This window comes from Mycteria americana, chromosome 2, assembly GCF_035582795.1.
Source record: "Mycteria americana isolate JAX WOST 10 ecotype Jacksonville Zoo and Gardens chromosome 2, USCA_MyAme_1.0, whole genome shotgun sequence".
In the NCBI taxonomy this organism is placed as follows: domain Eukaryota; kingdom Metazoa; phylum Chordata; class Aves; order Ciconiiformes; family Ciconiidae; genus Mycteria; species Mycteria americana.
The window spans coordinates 28,415,690-28,434,339 of record NC_134366.1 but is presented as its reverse complement, the minus strand read 5'-3'; the positions used below and the strand labels follow the sequence as shown (position 1 = coordinate 28,434,339).

At 42.7% G+C, this 18,650-nt stretch overlaps 1 protein-coding gene across 3 annotated transcripts in view; it reads right to left on the bottom strand.

Moving 5' to 3' along the window:
- Positions 1–4,924: 4,924 nt before the first annotated feature.
- Positions 4,925–18,650, bottom strand: part of DYNC1I1 (dynein cytoplasmic 1 intermediate chain 1) — a 196,757-nt gene continuing 183,031 nt past the window's right edge. For all 3 annotated transcript variants that reach the window (XM_075492855.1, XM_075492856.1, XM_075492857.1), the window contains exon 17: positions 4,925–5,883. In XM_075492855.1, coding sequence (XP_075348970.1) covers positions 5,773–5,883 — 111 coding nt within the window. In that variant the 3' untranslated portion in view covers positions 4,925–5,772. The remainder of the gene's footprint in view (positions 5,884–18,650) is intronic.

Genomic DNA, 18,650 nt, shown 5'->3' with positions numbered 1-18,650 from the left:
TTCTTAGCCCACATTGCTCATCTTGATGTGCCACTTGCCTGCTTCTTCCCTGGTTGGGTTTGCTCTTTCTTACCCTTCTGGTTATGATGTGCTCTCCAGCTCAGTCCGAGCACACAGTTTTTGTCCTCCACAGAAAGCTCACTTGCAACAGCCCCAAAGTAGAGCCAGGCTGTTTTCTAACTCATTCCATGCCCAGAGCAGGCATAGCAGTGCTAGAGCATGGGGCATACTCTTCGTGCTCTTGCTTCTGTTCTCTGGATGTTTGTAGGCAAAAGAGCTTGGAGAAGGTGCTTTCTCTTTGCTGAAAAAAAAGGGTAATTTTGTATTTAGCACAGAATCATAGAATGGTTTGGGTTGGAAGGGATCTTAAAGATCATCTAGTTCCAACCCGCCCTTCCATGGGCAGGGACACCTTCCACTAGACCCAGTTGCTCAAAGCCCCACCCAACCTGGCCTTGAACACTTCCAGGGATGGGGCATCCACAACTTCTCTGGGCAACCCATTCCAGTGCCTCACCACCCTCATAGTGAAGAATTTCTTCTTTATATCTAATCTAAATCAACCCTCTTTCAGGTTAAAGCCATTACCCCTTGTCGTGCCACTACATGCCCTTGTAAAAAGTCGCTCTCCATCTTTCTTGTAAGCCCCCTTCAGGTACTGGAAGGCTGCTATAAGGTCTCCCCGGAGCCTTCTCTTCTCCAGCCTGAACAACCCCAACTCCCTCAGCCTGTCCTTATAGGAGAGGTGCTCCAGCCCACTGATCATCTTCGTGGCCCTCCTCTCGACTCTATCCAACATGTCCACGTCCTTCTTATGTTGGGGGCCCCAGAGCTGAATGCCGTACAGTTCAGGTGGGGTCTCACCAGAGCGGAGTAAAGGGACAGAATTGCCTCCCTCGACCTGCTGGCCACGCTTCTTTTGATGCAGCCCAGGATATGGTTGGCTTTCTGGGCTGCCAGTGCACCTTGCCAGGTCATGTTGAGCTTCTCATCAACCAACACCCCCCAAATCCTTGTCCTCAGGGCTGCTCTCAATCCATTCTCCACCCAGCCTGTATTTGTGCTTGGGATTGCCCTGACCCATGTGCAGGACCTTGCACTTGGCCTTGTTGAACTTCATGAGGTTCGCATGGGCCCACCTCTCAAGCCTGTCAAGGTCCCACTGGATGGTGTCCTTTCCCTCCAGTGTGTCAACTGCACCACATAGCTTGGTGTTGTGGGCAAACTTGCTGAGGGTGCACTCAATCCCACTGTCCGTGTCACTGACAAAGATGTTAAACAGCGTCGGTCCCAATACCAACCCCTGAGGAACGCCACTCGTCACTGGTCTCCACTTGGACATCAAGCCATTGACCACAACTCTTTAAGTGCGACCATCCAGCCTATTCCATATCCACCGAATGGTCCATCCGTCAAATCCATGCCTCTCCAGTTTAGAGACAAGAATGTTGTGTAGGACAGTGTCAAATGCTTTGCACAAGTCCAGGCAGATGACGTCAGTTGCTCTTCCCTTATCCACCAATGCTGTAACCCCGCCCCATTGTAGGCCACCAAATTTGTCAGGCATGATTTGCCCTTAGTGAAGCTGTGTTGGCTGTCACCAATCACCTCCTTATTTTCCATGTACCTTACCATAGTTTCCAGGAGGATCTGCTCCATGATCTTGCCAGGCACAGAGATGAGACTGACTGGCCTGTAGTTCCCTGGGTCTTCCTTTTTTCCCTTTTTAAAAATGGGGGTTATGTTTCCCCTTTTCCAGTCAGTGGGAACTTCACCAGACTGCCGCAACTTCTCAAATATGATGGAGAGTGGCTTAGCAACTTCATCCGCCAGTTCCCTCAGGACCCACGGATGCCTCTCATCAGGTCCCATGGACGTGTGCACATTCAGGTTCCTTAGATGGTCTTGCATCTGATCTCCTGCAGTGGGCGGTTCTTCATTCTCCCAGTCCCTGCCTTTGCCTTCTGCGACTTGGGTGGTGTGGCTAGAGCACTTGCTCGTGAAGACTGAGGCAAAAAAGTTGTTGAGTACCTCAGCCTTCTCCATATCCTGGGTAACAAGGTCTCCTGTTTCCTTCTGGAGAGGGCCCACATCTTCCCTAGTCCTCCTTTTATCACCGAAGTACCTATAGAAGCTTTTCTTGTTGCCCTTGATGTCCTCCCTGGCCAGATTTGATTCTATCGGAGCTCTAGCTTTCCTAACCTGATCCCTGGCTGCTTGGCCAATTTCTCTGTATTCCTCCCAGGCTACCTGTCCTTGCTTCCACCCTTGGTAGGCTTCCTTTTTGTGTTTGAGTTTGTCCAGGAGCGCCTTGTTCATCCATGCAGGCCTCCTGGTGTTTTCGCCTGACGTCCTCTTTGTTGGGATGCATTGCTCCTGAGCTTGGAGGAGGTGATCCTTGAATAGTAACCAGCTTTCTTGGGCTCCTCTTCCCTCCAGGGCTTTATCTCATGGTACTCTACCAAGCAGATCCCTGAAGAGGCCAAAGTCTGCTCTCCTGAAGTTCAGGGTAGTGAGCTTGCTCTGTGCCCTCTTCGGTGCCCTAAGGATCTTGAACTCCACCATTCCATGGTCACTGTAGCCAAGGCTGCCCTCGAGCTTCACATTCCCCACCAGCCCCTCCTTGTTGGTGAGAACAAGGTCCAGCATAGAACGTCTCCTTGTTGGCTTCTCTATCACTTGGAGAAGGAAGTTACCATCATTGCATTCCAGGAACCTCCTGGAGTGCTTATGCCCTGCTGTGTTGTCTCTCCAGCAGATATTGTTTCCCTACTGGGCAGATACTGAGGAACATCTTGTCATACAGGCTCTTTTGGAAAGGCAGTGAAGTGGAGCTATTTGTTTAGCAGCAGGAAAAATCAATCAAACAAAAATTGTTGGAGATTCTTGAAGGGCAGCAATAAGGGCTGGTCAGAAACTCCACTGCATGGCAGTCACAACCAGCAGAAGGGGAGTAAATGCCTCTTGTTCTTGTTGGGTGCTCTTCCATCTGCTTCAGCTGCAGGTAATGGCCCTTTCATGTTGTTGCTCTGTATATACAAACCTGGTCATTTCTGTGGAAATGTGGATCTTTTCCTTGTTCCCTCTGTGTACTGCTGAACCCCACTCAAAAAAAGGAAAGAAAAATAAAAACAAGAGGGACTTTGGTCATATTCATTTGCACACAGCAGCAAAGGCTGAACGTCTTCTGAGGCTGCTCTTAAAACCATTTTACAAGCTATTAATGCCATAAAGTAGGGAGAGCTTGGAAGGCGAACATGCAGCCCCCCCTTAGGTTCCAAAAACTGAATGGTAATATGGAAAAAGTGGAAGCAAATTTGCCAACTGTTTCCACTGCACTGGTTACGATGAATTGGAGACAACATCGATTAACCACCCTTCCCTTTACACCGCAGCGTTCTCTCGCATGGTGTCCCCATGCTTTCAGATGTGGATTTACCGTAGGGGGCTGAAGGGTAGCGAGCTTCTTCTCTTCTCCCCCGTGACAGCAGTGGTTTGCTGTGTATCTGCGTGTGCATGTGTTCCTAACCTTGTGACCCACTAATGGCCAAAGCGTGCCTCCCCCTTCCACTTTGCACCGCATCTGCTTTGCCCACATACGTAGACAACACTTAAGTATGCTTTTTGAAAGGAAAACAGGGAGAAACTGGGGAAAAAAACAACCCAGAGACGATGTCTAAACCGCTGCTTTAGAGGTGTCTTGCCTGGTTGGTTGTTAGCATTCCCTCTAAGCTACAAAAGTGCTGTGAGTGCTACACTGGTTCTTCAGGACAGCTCCCAAGCTGGTTCTTCAGGACAGCTCCCCTAGCCCGGGGAGCAGTAGGTACACAAGGCTCCCTAAGGCATGGCTCTGGTCTCGTGTCCCACCAGACAACGACAGATCTATCTGTGCTGTGCAAACTAGTTCCTCTGGGGGAAGACCCCGCTTACCACAGCTCAATGGGCAGGACGCTTCCGCGGGCGCTGGGAGATAGCTTCAGGTTGCATGTCCCCAGGCACTGGGAATGTACCTTCAGGTCCCACCATGAAGAAGAAACTAGCCCGTGCACTCTCACTGGGAGTTATTTCTAACCACCAAGAGGATAAGGGAAATCCAGCTCCTCCAAAGGATTCATTTTCTTAGCCTACTCTGGCTTTTAGCAGTGCAGAGACTTCCCAGTGGTTCTGGGTTTGACCACAGCTCTGAAGAGCATTAGATAATACATTCCCCAGCATGACTGCCCAAAGACGAGACGCAGTTCCCTGCAAACTTACGTACAAAATCTTTCTTTCTGTCTGATTTTCAGTGCTTCTTGCTGTAATGGCTCACCTGCCTAAGTGAGCGTGAACCACTGTTAAGCTCAGGTGTCAGAGCTGTGCTCTGGCTCAGCATAATGATGTGATGTGAACGAAACTAGCAGCCTCACCACCAAGGTTAGCATTCACCAACATCCCTCTGGGCCACAGCACTCAATGAGATCAGTCTGCATCCTATTTCTTTGCTCAAGCCACAAGAGTTTGTCGTAAAGGAGACGATTCCCTTGTCCCCTATCCCAACCTGTCTCTCAAGACAGTTTGAGGAGGCCTTGTCTTTCCTTTTCCTTCTCTTTTAGTGCATACGGCAGCATGGTGCTGCTCTGCGTGTGCATGTGGGCAAGTAAGCATGCACAGCTAGGGGTGGAGAAAAAAAAATAAAAATAAATCGAGCCTAGAAGCTGACATGGATTAGTGTCTGCTCATGTAAAATTTGTAGCGGGATGTGATGCATGCAAGTCCATTACTGGCCAGTCCCTGTAGCCGAAGGTATCTATTTACATAGCAGCTGCATGAGCATTCTGCGAGCCAGGGCAGTCACATTTTCCCCGTGCCTCGCCAGTGACCGGTAATGAACACGCTGAGCACTGCTGGCAAGGAAAGATTAACCACACTGCGACAGAACGGGCTCGATACATTTTATTGGCAATACTAGTGTCATACTCGGGAACCACAACCCTTTGTCAGACTGTTAGTGTTAACTTGCATGACAAGTATCAGTGACCAACTGTATTTGAAATATAGTTAAAGTGCCTAGAAATAATAGGCATCTTAAAAAAAAAAAGGAAAGGAAACTCATTCCATCCACTCAAGCCAACCTTTATAGATCTTACATCTTAAGCACAACTGATGTACTGTAATTGTTATGTGGACTTTAATGTAACCTCTACAGCAGCACACAGACAATGCAGTTCTCTCATTATGCACATGCTTTAGGATCGTTTATTTTAATGCTTTCAAATAAATATGTTCCATGCAGCACACCGCAATAAATAAGGAGCAGCAACTTTCGTATAGTACATCCATTCATAATGTAAGTCACCATGTGAAACACCACATCTAAAGTCTTTGGCCCAGTCCCATACAGTGAAGCACACCACATCTGCACATAATCATATCTGGCTTCATATGGATTTAATAGGACTATGCCAGAAGGGCAATGTGAGCACAAGTTTAACCAGGGGTTCCTAGCTATTAAATACAGCTACTAAGTAGTTAAAAGGCAACAACTAAACCCATAAAGGGTTGATTTGTCTTTTCTTTCTTACTTTTCAGACAGAAATATAAAGTATGAAAATGCTCTGGATATTTTCAGCCTTGTGTAAAGCAGCGTGATTAATATGGAATGCTTTGAGCAATACTGGCATGTGCACTGGCATCAAAAGCCACAGCAAGACTGACTCTGACACTGAACACCGGCGTACTCAGCGGGGGAAAGCTGCTGTTCTGGTGACAGCGGGCGCTGCTCCATCTCTTCCTCTAGGCCGATAACTCCACCGCCCCTTCCTCTTCGCTGTCTGCTCGGTTGGCGCGGATTTCCACCAGGGTCCGAGCGAAGCGGGTCCATTCATCGTTGTGCGGAACAGCCAGCTGGGGGAGAAACCGACAGGGAATTGAGAGACCACATGGGGAGAGGTGTTATCTCTCTGGCCCAAAATCGAGGCACCTCCTTTGAGGAGAGCTCCTCTTGCAATCAGTGCGGTTGTGCACGGTGAAGGACCGAGGCGTGGGCCTCACCAACCTGCCGTGGGCTGGTTACGCTGTAAAGTGCTGCCGAGTTCCCAGGATGTATCTGGCAGCTTCCTATTTGGTACCAGCTAGAAGGAGCTCTTGCAGTCAGTGGCAGAGAAAAAAAGCTTTATTTGCTTGATTTTAAGGAAAAGTTTCTTGCTGGAGTGCTGTTGCAAAATCTACCCCTTGGTTAAAATATTCCAGATTTTCCAAACTAAGGCGAGGCCTTGATCTCTACAAGTATATACACGTATGTTTAACTTTACACACATGAGCTGGCCATTTGAAGTCAGCGAGGCTGTGCCCAAGTGTAATTGTTTGCAGGACCAAGGTCAATGTGCTCAAGGTAACAGAGCTTTTACGACACTGTAGTGAAACTATTTTCCTGAAGTTCATTAGAGCTCTTAATAGTAAAATAAATATATTGCGTTATTTTAGTTACCCTCCTCTGTGTTAAGGAATTCACAATTACAAGAAATGCATTATCATGGAAATGTTATACCAACTGGATACTGCATTACTGGTCTGATTTTTTATATCATCATGCAAGATCATTTCCATTTAATACCATTGATGTTTCTAATGAAGAGCTCTTGAACATTAGGCTTCAAGAGGGACGTGTAATCTAAATAGCTAAACTTCCAGACAAAACGCTTTAGTGCTATGGCAAAATAATACTGCCGTCATTTCCAGCTGGATCCAACACTGCAATTTGTGGAAGATAATGCAAGCTGGAATTGAGATAATTAAAAAAAAAAAAAGGCAAGCAGTTTTCTCAAACTTTGTTTTCATTAACCCAAATTCCAGAAAACAGCAACAAGCATCCAGATGAACCATGCACATTTTTATTGCCCTCTTGGAGCCCTGTGATTTTGTCCTGAATATAATACGAAAAAATAACTGTTTCAAGATATTACGCAGTGCTTGGTAGTGAAGAAGGCAACTGTTTGGAAACTATGGGGTATACAATAAACTGCTGTCCACCTTAGCAAATGGATGGCTTTAGACTAAAGAACTGAGTATGACCTTAGCTAAACCAGTTTGTGGTACCCAATATTCAGTCTGTACTGACTTCTTTTAAAACACCACCAAAAATGCCATGCAGATGGGCTGGCTAACTATGTCTATTTGGCACTAGCAGATTATAGGTGCACACGAGGCTGTATGGTACACTGTACCGGAATACAGTCAAATTATTCTCCTCTCCTTACATCCCAACAGCGATACATATAACTGGAGACTAAGCAAAGGATCTATTACATGAACTAGCAAGCCCAGCTGGGGAAAGAGCTTGTGTATATGCCCAACGTTAACCACGTGTGAAAGCTCCACGTACACTGCTGCAAGTTCAGTGTAATCATATGGACAGGAATTTGCAATACTGGATCTAAATACCTCACTGGTGCCGATGAGTTTTGCAACTATTTTGTATCTAGCTTTGCCTCTACGTCCAATATTTTGGGGAAAAACATAGCGTGTGTTTTAAAGCTTCCCACATATAGTGCATATATCAGTGACTCAGTTATATTATGAAGGGCTGGTGTACAACAAGTTTGGGTTTTTGCCTGTTGAAACACTGAATATAGTACAGTTTAGCATTTACTGAGGCTACAGAGTGAGAAATGCAGTCTGTGTAAAAGCCATCTCGGCCCTCAATAATAGGTGTCGCTGCACTCTCTGGGTTTTCCCTTCTTTGTCTTCCACTTTCTGCATTTTTCTCCTTTACTTTTCCCAGGAACGGAGACCAGAGTTACAGGAGTAAATCATTTGAGACAGCTGCCTCTCACGCTCACACGCACAGATGTGGATCTGTTACAGTCTTTATTTGAAAGACAGCTCTGTTCTTTCAAAAACCTTCAGCAGAAGGAAATGTAACACCAGAATGGAGGTCAGTGCACCAACACACAAGTACCTGTAGCACAGGTTTGGTCACAGCCACACACCTATACAAGCTACTGTACAGTAAGTTAAGGGACCGTGCAGAGATCCTTCTGTCATAGATGCAACCAAAACCAGCTGGATAGCAATTTCCGTGTTACTATTGCTTATGTCCTAAAAGATTTTATTTCTTGTGATGTGTACGGCACTATCATTTATCAAACTGTTGAATGAAAACATGAAATGAGTCTCACTTATTTCAAGTAGTAAAATCATTAAAGTGGAACAATATTCTAGGCAAAGGACTTACTGAATTTAATAAAGCCTCATTTCTCCTTGTCTTTTAAAGTCCTAAACAGCATTACATTGTATTAAATGGCTGGAGAAGACAATATGTCATTCTAAAGGAAAAAATGAAATATATTTAGGACATTGAGATCATTTAATTTCCTTTACTCCACAGCATGGCCACAGACAAATAAAATCAAAGTCCAGCCTATTAAAACAACTTGGTCTCTCAGACTTGAAGAGTCTCCCCACAAATGGATGCATTACACACATTACTGTTAGCTGACAGTGTTAGCAAGACCTGGGCCGTTTTTAATGACTCCGTTCACAAAACAATTAATGATTGAATTGAATACCTTTAGCACAGAGATGAAAACATTCAGTGCCCACACACAATCTAATTACTTAGAACTTTGTCTTATTTTACCTTATTTAATCTCATGCACTGCATCATGCTTTCAACGAGGGACCGATCCTGCTAACAGTCTATTGACTGTTAGTAGAGTAAACCTCTCTAATATAAATTCCTCAGGGATGCGGAGGGAAACCTTGGCAATAATGAAGTCAAAGGAAAAACTGACTTTTATTCCCCCTCCACTTCTTTCTGTGAAGGCCCTAATACCGAACCACAATAGTTATACAGCAAAAGACCACAAATAAAAACAAAAGCATCCACGAACTCCAATTCAGATTCTTGTCTGAATTAATGCTCCCCTTCCAGTCATTTTCCATTCAAGTTCCTTCAGCTGGGCACACTGACACCCACAAGTGTTGGAGGCCTGGGTCTGTCTGTGGAATCTCCCCTTCAGCTTCTCTGCACAAGTTTTTTCTGTAAATACCAGGGCAGGGGTGGAAGAAATGAGGAGGTACTTCATAGAGGAAGGGCAGAGGTTTAGAGCTATCTGGGTGTTCCTCACTTGTTTGGTGTTTTTGCCGTTTTTCTGTCCACTTCCAGTTACTACAAAGCAGCACATGTTAAGTCCCAGCAGTCATGATGTCAACGCAGGGTAGAAATGTTCACCAAAGCATAATAACTTAATATAATAACTTATATTAATATTTGGGTCAGAAGGTTATTTGAATGAACTGACAGTAAGGTATGGAGCAGAACAAGAAAATAAATGCTATTAAGTGTTCTCCTTTGATCCCTTCACAATGGCAGGTAAGTGCTACCCGCACCTAATTAATTGACTGAATTACTCACACTGCTTTAACTTAAATACCATGATACATTTAGGTTGCGTCAGATAGTAATTCTAATGAGGAAAACCAGTATTATCAAAACAAGTGGTGACTTTAGCCAAACTTTGTCTGTTAAGCTGTTGGAAGAGAGGTACTTTTGTCTTCTGTCTGGCTTTTAAAATATGAAAAAAGATCAACCTGCAAGTGTCACTACAAGTTTACACATCCAAATAAATCTGCTTCTGCTTGTGAAGTTACACGTGCTCAGCTGGTTACAGGAGTGAGAATTCAGTATAGAAAAACATCTTCTCAAGATGTTAGGATGGTGACCTATTTTTAATTGGGTGAAGATATTTAACTCAGGACAACTGGGGTCTCTCATTTCTCAAAAAAAAAATAAAAAAAAATCAAAGTTTTCTTTATATCGCTGTCAACTTTTTAGATCTCCTCCCCCAATTCACTTTCATAAAATATTCTTCCAAAAGCACTCAATATCTATGAGTATCTGTAAGTGCTTCCTACATGATCAGTAACCTATAACAAATAACAAAGACATGTAACATACTAAATACTAAACACATTTAAGATTTTATCATTTAAACTAGTTCACAAACTGTTCTTCTTGCTGATATTAAGAAACTGATTTACGTGATGCAAACTCTCAGAATTAATTTTTCCACCACCTCCATTACTATGATTTTTAGATAAACAGATTTTGGATAAGAAAAGATAACTCCTCCTGGCTGATGGGTGCAGCACAAATAACAGGGCTGGAAAAGGAAAGCCTCCCTGGGCAGCACCTCCCAGCCAGCAGTCTTCAGGCCCCCATGCAAAGTGAGCTCAGCTGAGCCCCCCAGACTGAGACTTGCTGCGTGCTGCACACGAGGGCTGATACGCAGCAGCCATGATTAATATTAAGCACTGGAGAGGTGGATTGGTAATTTCAGCAAGCCCAGGGGCGGCCTCCAGATAGTAACACTAAATAGATTTCTGCTTATTCCTGCGAGGCGTTACAGTTATCAGTTTATCTTATTATAGATAAATAACATTATACCTATGAGAATCTTTCCCAGCCTGTGCTTCCCCAGTTCACCATACGTACATATACCAAGGGAAGGCAATTCTTGACTGGACAGAACAGAATACAAAGGGCCTAGAAAGTGAGATGATGGGGTGCAACAGCAAAAGGATTGTGAATTAGGAGCTGAGATCTCCCCGTCCTCTTGTTCTTCTCCTTCCCGTCTGCTAGAGGTGGCTGGATCCTGGCCAGCTAGAAGCCCCCTGTCTCTAGTATCATTCTCACCCTCTTCTTTTTGGGGTGATAATGTGTTGAGCTGTGCTTTCAAGAGTGGAGAGGATCTAAACAACATCTAGATTTGGAAAGAAGGGATTTGTCTGGCTGGGCCACATAGGTCAACCATGGTAGGTCCCCTCAGTTCATTTTTCAGTCATGGGGTTACAGCAAACTTTGAAGCAACAAGGCTTGTAAAGTTTAAAGGTAAGGTTGTACCAACTTGTGCCTGTTCTCCACTGTAGATAAAGGATAAAATGACCAGATCCAAGGGAAATGACCGCCAGCATCTTCCTGACAAGCACCTGGCTTTGTCTTGCTGATGTGTCACAATTCTACATGATTTATGCAGTGCATGACAAAACTATATCTCATGGTGCCACCACAGAGCGCTTGGATTTTTTAACCTTCTGAAGCTTCTGGGTTTCCTGGGTGATGACTCTAGCCAAGCACTTCACTTACCTGTTAGCTTTCCAGCCCTGAAGCACAAACAACGTGCCCCCCTCGACACTAGTACTGACCAAGGAAATGGTTTATGTGCATCTGGTAAGAGAGTAACAGAGCCTTCTCCCCCGCGGCTCGCCAGGCCAGCTAGTCGCAGGTAGCAGCACAAATGTGAGTTTCACCAGGAACAGCCTCCTCCATCTTCTCGTCAAGGCAGAGATTTCCTGTGTGTGCAGAGCTTCCAATCCATACACCAGAGACCTTATAACCACAAACTGTATTTCCCATGTTTTCCCAGAAACGGTGCTATTAGCAACTTCACTGAACACTACTACTCTTAAAACTGTAAGACAGAACTCAGGAAAAGGAGATGCTCTGACCAGACAACTCTTGATGCTGCCATTTGTGTCAGCTAGTGCTGGACTCCCCAAGCAAGCAGAAAAGCAACAAAAAAACAGTGCCTGAAGACACACATCAACATAAATTTCTTTTAATTTTCAGATCATTTAACATTTTCTAGTAACATTTGCTCTTTTAAGTTAGGTCTATTTAAAAAAAAAAAGAAAGAAAAAGGAATGATTTTGAGATAAAAACAAAAAACCTTTAATATGCCTTTTAAAGGAATCTATCCAGAAGGTTGAAATAAGATATTACAACATATTTCAAGATTTTCGTATATTCCCCTCCTATCCATCTTTTTTATGGCTGAGAGTGTTTCAGCTCAATTTGTCCAAATCTCTGTATAGCTTCAGTTTCCCTGAAAAACCACTTTCCAGCAAATGAATTATTCATTGAGGATATTTCACTTTATTCCTGGCTCCTTGCCTTCCCTGGAGCCTGTAAATCTTTGCGATGGGAGCGGACAAACTCTTCCTGCCTTCATCCCTCCATGCTCTTGTCCAGCACAGCTCTCCTCTGAGGGCTGGGGACTCTTCTGAGAAGGAGATAAAATGCAATTTCAGCAGCAGCAGCCTCCACTTTGGAGGAACCAGTGTCCCATAGGCTCAAAGGGAGCAGAGTTGTCCGTGTTCAACCTATTGTGTTTCCTTTTAATGACTGTACCTCACGGGTCAATCTACCTGGCACTGAGACACTGGTTCATAACCTGCAGCGTTGATCACTGCTGAAAGTATTGTGCAATCCCAATCACCAGGTTAATAATCACATTTTTTTTTTATCTTCACCTAGAGTTCAGATGCCTCAAAGCAAAAATAGCCTCAAAGCAAAAATAGCAAAAAACTTCCTCAGCGTTGTCTCTGACTGAGGGGTTGTTCTGAAGGGGTGAATTTTTCCAACCAGAATGGTCTATAATCGCTTCTAACACACACATCCCGTGGACACAGGTGTAAAAGGAGAATCTGAAAATGAACCGTTACACCACGACTTCGAACGATCTGCCAAAGTATGTGGTCTGCAGCCGGCCCGCGCAACCGTATTGCCACACACTGTTTTCAATTAGACATTTGCAGACGAGCCTGCATGGTGGTCCAAGATACACTCTAAGGGTGACAGCGGTTCCCGAGTCAAAAATCTGTGACCCGTTCAAACACATTTTGTAGAAGTACAATGCTTTCTTATTTTTGTATATAGAAAACCTTGTTCTGATCTAAGTTGATGGGTTTCTATAGCTAGTCACCATGCTCCTAGAGATCAGAAATTTTCTGATTAACACGCATCTTTTATTAGTTGCATTTGGGTTTGTTGCTGTTTGGAGGCAAAGGCTGATCTTATTTTAGACAATCTTGTTTACTTGTCTCTACTTCAACACAGCCATATTTGCAAAAAAATCTCATATCCAGCAGGGAAAATAAAAACTATATGAAAATTAATGTTCCTCTCATCTCTAAAATACTTTATTGCTATTATAAGTTTTGAGAAGGGCAAGTTAAACACTCTTTGAAGAGATAGCTAATTAAAGCTTAGAAAATATTCAGATTAATTTGAGTTTGTGGAAAACAGCAAGTCTGGTAAACTAACTTTAATGACTAAAATCTCAGACTTCACACTAAGTTATTTGTATATGTGGTTTATCACCATTTTTATATTCTTTCAATTTAATAGCATCGTCAAATAAATGTAGCTTCAGGCGAATATCATTTTAGCTATTTTCTCTAAGCAGAATTTTTGTCAACCTATATTGTCCATATCACCCTCTAAAATTAAGTGCTGTATTGAAAAGAAATCTGCTGCAAATACTTTGTGCAATGGATTAACATGTGAAAGCAGTTATGACATTGTAGGTAAAAATATTTTTAAAAATGATAAAATACAGCTACTTCAGCTTGATGTTTTCTAAAAAGTAGAACAGACAATCGATCTAATTTTCCAGATAAAAGAGAGCACTTGCAGAATGAGGATGGTAATACTTACAAATGAAAAGCAAGAATTATAGTTCCGCTTTAAGCAACTGATCCTGTCTTCTGGAGTTCAACAGATGTTTTATCACTATCGTTGAGGTGAAAACAGATATGTAAATGTAAATATTAAATATCTTGATACGCACACATAGAGCAGGCAGGCACGCACCTATGCTGGCCCTGGTCTTGCCCCCCAGAATCAATTACAGACTGCCTTTGATATTTTTCTCAACCTATATGGATTTTTTTTTTCCTGAAAAAGCCTATATTTTTCCAGGCAACACCCTATGCCACACACATGGATGGAAACAAAGTGGGAGGTAACATGCAACGAAATGGCCACCAAAGTAACCAAGAGCACCCTTTTCACATAACTATAGTACCACTGTATTTAACTCTTGGGAGAGCCGAGCATCACTGTTAACAATGGATGAAACCACTGGCAGGAACTCAAACCCCACATACTGCATGCAGATGATTTTAATAAGATACAGTGTTTAGACCACAAAGGATACACTCCAGAGTAGCTCTATATATATTTGTTTACTTAATTGAAGGGGTGGAATACCATAGGCAGCCTAAATACTGCATTTATTCTATGCACAGCAGTCAGTCTAGTGTCACAGACACAGCATACACCACCCTTCTATGAAGTTAATTACTTAGGCCTCATCTAGATTAATGTCTGTTGTGATTTATTTCTTTGCAATTCACCAGCAGGGTCTGATTTAACTAGTGCTGCCATAGTAAAAAGATGACAAAATATTAGCTTATATGACAAAAAAAAGCTTAATCTCAAACAGAAACTGAATCAATTTTCAGCAAACTTCGACTTTTTCTCCTAAGGAGAACAGTAGCTGCTGAATTGTTACATAGTTGATGGTAAATTATGTTTTGAATACCAAGCAAACAATGGTGTTATTTTAATAATTTATGTAATGTGCAAAGATACACTGTATAAAGGGCCTACATAGGACCTCAAGCATTTGAATGCTCATTAATTCTTTTCTAAACTTAGTGCTCTTTGTCTGCATCAGTCATCTCAATGCCAGTCTAACAGGAGAACAGACTAAAATGTAGTCCGTACATTATACATACATGACACACAAATGCATGTTAACAGAACATTAAGACTGCAGACCGTAACACTTCAAAGATAGGAAATGTCAGAGTTAAGGCTAACTCCCTCAATTTGAGCAGTTATTCATTTTGCATTATGACACTGTCTTTAATCTTTAAAAAAAAAAAAAAAGAAAAAAGAAAAAAGTAAGAAACAACAAAACCTGTGCTGGAAGCAAACAACCAATTATGGAAAACTTCAGCCTGAAGGATTAAAACTTGATAGGGCATATGGAAAAGAAAACAAGGAAGTGGAAAGTATCTTTAATTGTAGACAATGCTACAGTTCCACCTATAATATCAGAGTTGGCTCAGGCTCTCCTGAATTAACCAGAAAGAATAATGTCCAAGCTATCAAACAGATTATGCTTCCCTCAATTAATGTATCAAAATGCTGCACTTGATACGACTACAGAGGATAAAATATTGAGTAGTCACCAGTCATCTTGAAGGAGATGACTGAAAGCTGAAATTTAGATTACTTTCATTTCCTTAGATCACCTCTTATTTTTAAAATACAAATGTTAAGCTATAAGCTTATAGCCTGCTCTTAAGCACACTAAAGTGCTTTCACCAGTCACATTGTGGGGATCCTCTCCTACGGAACTCCTCGAGTGATACTTTCAACGGCAGAGACTATTGGTCTGTTTAAGTCCTTGGAAACAAGAGGTTTAACATAATCAGCTACTGAACCAGAAAGAGCATCTGCCATCCTTCAGAAAAGCTAATAATTTTGCTTCAAAAGAGGTGGTGCCCTAAGCGACAAAGTTCTTGCAGTTCCTACCTTTCCACCACTTCTGTAATGCCATCAATTTACAGGTTGATTAAGAAAAACAGTGAGGCACATTGCCTGCCATTCGTCTCCCATGGGGATCTCAGTCCTGCTTTGATTGCCGTTTCTCAAAGTCATTGAAAACTCCTGTAATTTTTTGCATGTGTTTCAGGACATTTAATGCTTGGAGCTAAGGGATCAGGAAAATTCCTCCTCTACGAAATTACGTTATCAGTTCCATAATTGCACTAGAAAGCCTAAAAATACCAAATGGGTCAAAAGTAGAAGGTAAAGAGCCTTCAACCTGTTGTTCTTTCCAATATCTACATTTTTTTTACTGACAACTACATTGATTGGAAGAACTGTCCCATCGTTTTTACTTGAAATACTAGAGCTTCAGCCTGTGGGGTAGCTGCACTGGCAAAGGTGCTTCCCTGGAAGTTCAGCAGAGTGAAGGACTGTTGCCTCAGGGAAGAAATAAATCATGGTGTCTTCAGCTCAGCTTGCTTCCTTTCCAAACCAAGTCAGCCATGTCCACGCCATGATTCATGCCAGGACATCTGGCAGAACAGGAACTGTAAAGGACTTTTGCCATGGCTTTCTGGCTCCCAGTTGGCAAATGCACTCTCACCAAAAGTAGCTTATGAACTGCTCAAAGATTCTGGTTTGCGGGAGAGTTGCTGCCTTTCCTGAGATTTTGCACACATTCCATTATCTGCAAAAGCTCATCCATGAAAAAGCAGGGGGTTTTGTTCTGTTGGTTTTTTTATCATTTCAGAAATAGTCTTTTCATCACTCTAGGCACTGGAGGATACATTTCACATTTAAATTAAACACTGAATATGGAATTTTAGCCACTGAATAGGATGTATTAAGGCCCGGAATTATCCTCAGTTGGTATTTTAGGTTTAACCATTACTTTCCAAGCCACGAATTAAATATTTTTCATGTTCAACATACAGACTATTTTGCAAACCATAAAAAAAGATTGAAAATGTAGTTAAGGATTCTCAAAATGAAAACTGCTACTGGATGTGACAGGTTGAAACCACAGAAGCATCATGAAGAAAATTAATTATACAAAGCAGCTCTTGTTTCAGAAGTGTTTTAACACCACAATGATAACACATGAATTTAAATGAAATTTGAAAATTGCTGCACACAAACTGAGCTTAAACTAAATTTTGCATTTGGTACTTTTCCCCTTCCATACTCTCTGTTCCTTAAAGCTATGAACATTTTTCAGTAACGCTTCTTTTTACATCAGAAAGGGGGTAAAAACTTTCAGAGACAATATCACCCAACAGACTAACAAGATATTTAAAATACATACTCCGTGACACTATTAGCATACATTGACTTCAGCTCTCTCCTCTCCGGTGTTCCAGGATGCAGGGTCAGGACAGGGCAGACCAGCTAAAGCACTTGCCCAGCTTCCACTGCCTCACCTACAACTACCATGGAAAGCCTGGACCCAGATTATCTTTTCCACTAAGCCTCCTGAAAGATTTTCAGGAGAAGCAGTAACTGAGGAGCTAGCAGTGAAGCCACCGGTAGTGCCAATGCACTAAACATACAGTAGACGGACTGGTATGGCTGATCTGGAGCTTGCCTTTCTCCTTCCTCTCTTGCGCTTTACAGTGCTTCCCAGCTCAGCAGGAAAATACCAGCAGGAAGATTGTCACATACAGCTCTCCCTTCTCCCCCTCCTGCAGGCTTTACTGTACAGAAAGGGAATACTCTCTTACAGCTTCTCTTCTCCTGCTCTCATCACTTCGTTATCTGAGTGCCTTCTAATAGTGCATTAAGCTACATGATTAACTCCTGTCACATGTGGCTTGTTCTCTCTGATCCTCTCTGCAGGGGGAGGATCTGGGCCTTTGCAAGGGAAAAGGAAACATACGTTGGCTTTAAAAGTAGTGTGCAAATGAATAAAAAGGACTGGAGCCAGATTTTTGTTGGTTGGTTGACTGGTTTTCTTAAGCTTTTTATTTCATATGATGAGGAGTTGAGGAATTCTTATAAAATATATTTGTATCATATTGGAAACTCATGTCTTTTCACCCCGTGAAATTCTCCAGGGAGCTAGTAAGCTATCTTTGGAGAACTACTGAAATATTTCATCATAAGCAACTGGAAGGTAAGGATAAAGAATCAATTGAATTTTTAGGATGACTGTTTAACCTCCCCACCCTTCCTTTCTGTCTGTTTTGACTAATGCCCATTTAATGCCACTGTCTAATCAACAAATAAGAGAAAGGGTATCTTCATTAAAAATCTGGTACTTCCTCCTTTAGTTTTAACAAGTAATATTCCAGTAGTAAAATGAAAGTGGAATTTCATGTTCATTTATATATATAAAGAGACAGAAGAAACTCTGTCGTTACCAAGAACAAGCGTACATCATGGCATAGGCAGGAGAGTGACCCTGTACGCCAGGTGCGACCCACTGCTGTATCACACACAAGCACACCACAAAATCCTGTTGACAGGCTCCACTTTGAGAGGCTGTTCTTCCCACTGTCCCTACCCGCTCTGGAACTTCAGTCTTCTGATAGTTAAAAATATTCTTCTAATTTTTGACTCAAATACGTGGCCATCTTGCAGCCACATGCACTGGTGGCAGCATGTCCTCAGCTTTGCTAGTTCTTCCTCTCTGGCCCCAAGCACTCCTATCTCTGTAAGTACCTGCATCATCTACATTGCCACCAAGCTCAGACTTCCTTGGCTAGTCACACCAAGTTCTTCAGCCTCTTTCCACAGGCTACTCTCCTCTCCCAGTAGGCCAGATCCACATCTCTCCCCGATACGTCTCAAGCGTTCTCTTAAAAAATACACATTTTTAAACAAAAGGGGAAATGATTTTAGGTCATCTTTTAAATAACATCGGTTTTATGAAGCTGCTTTGTAAGCCAGAAGGCCATGACAAAGGTGACTGAGAAGGGCAGGGAGGCAGTGATGCCACATGATGTGCAAGAGATGGCAGGGAAAGGGAAGCACAAGGCCCTAGACTGACTGGCACTGGAGATAAACAGCTCCAACCCTCAGCAACCAGCCTTGGCTAAGTCAGATTATGTCAGTTAGATCATGGCTCAGTTTTCTCTCCTGAAAAGTACTTCCCTAATGAAGACTGTTATTAGGAACACAAGCCTCCATTCCAGCTTGTTTAAGTACCGAAACAGACTGAAAGAACAAGGTAATGCATATCCTTTTCCATTTCTTATCAGACTAGTATGACTGTACTGACAAGCACACAGCCATCAATAGGAGTGTATAGGGGTACTTACAGCCATAA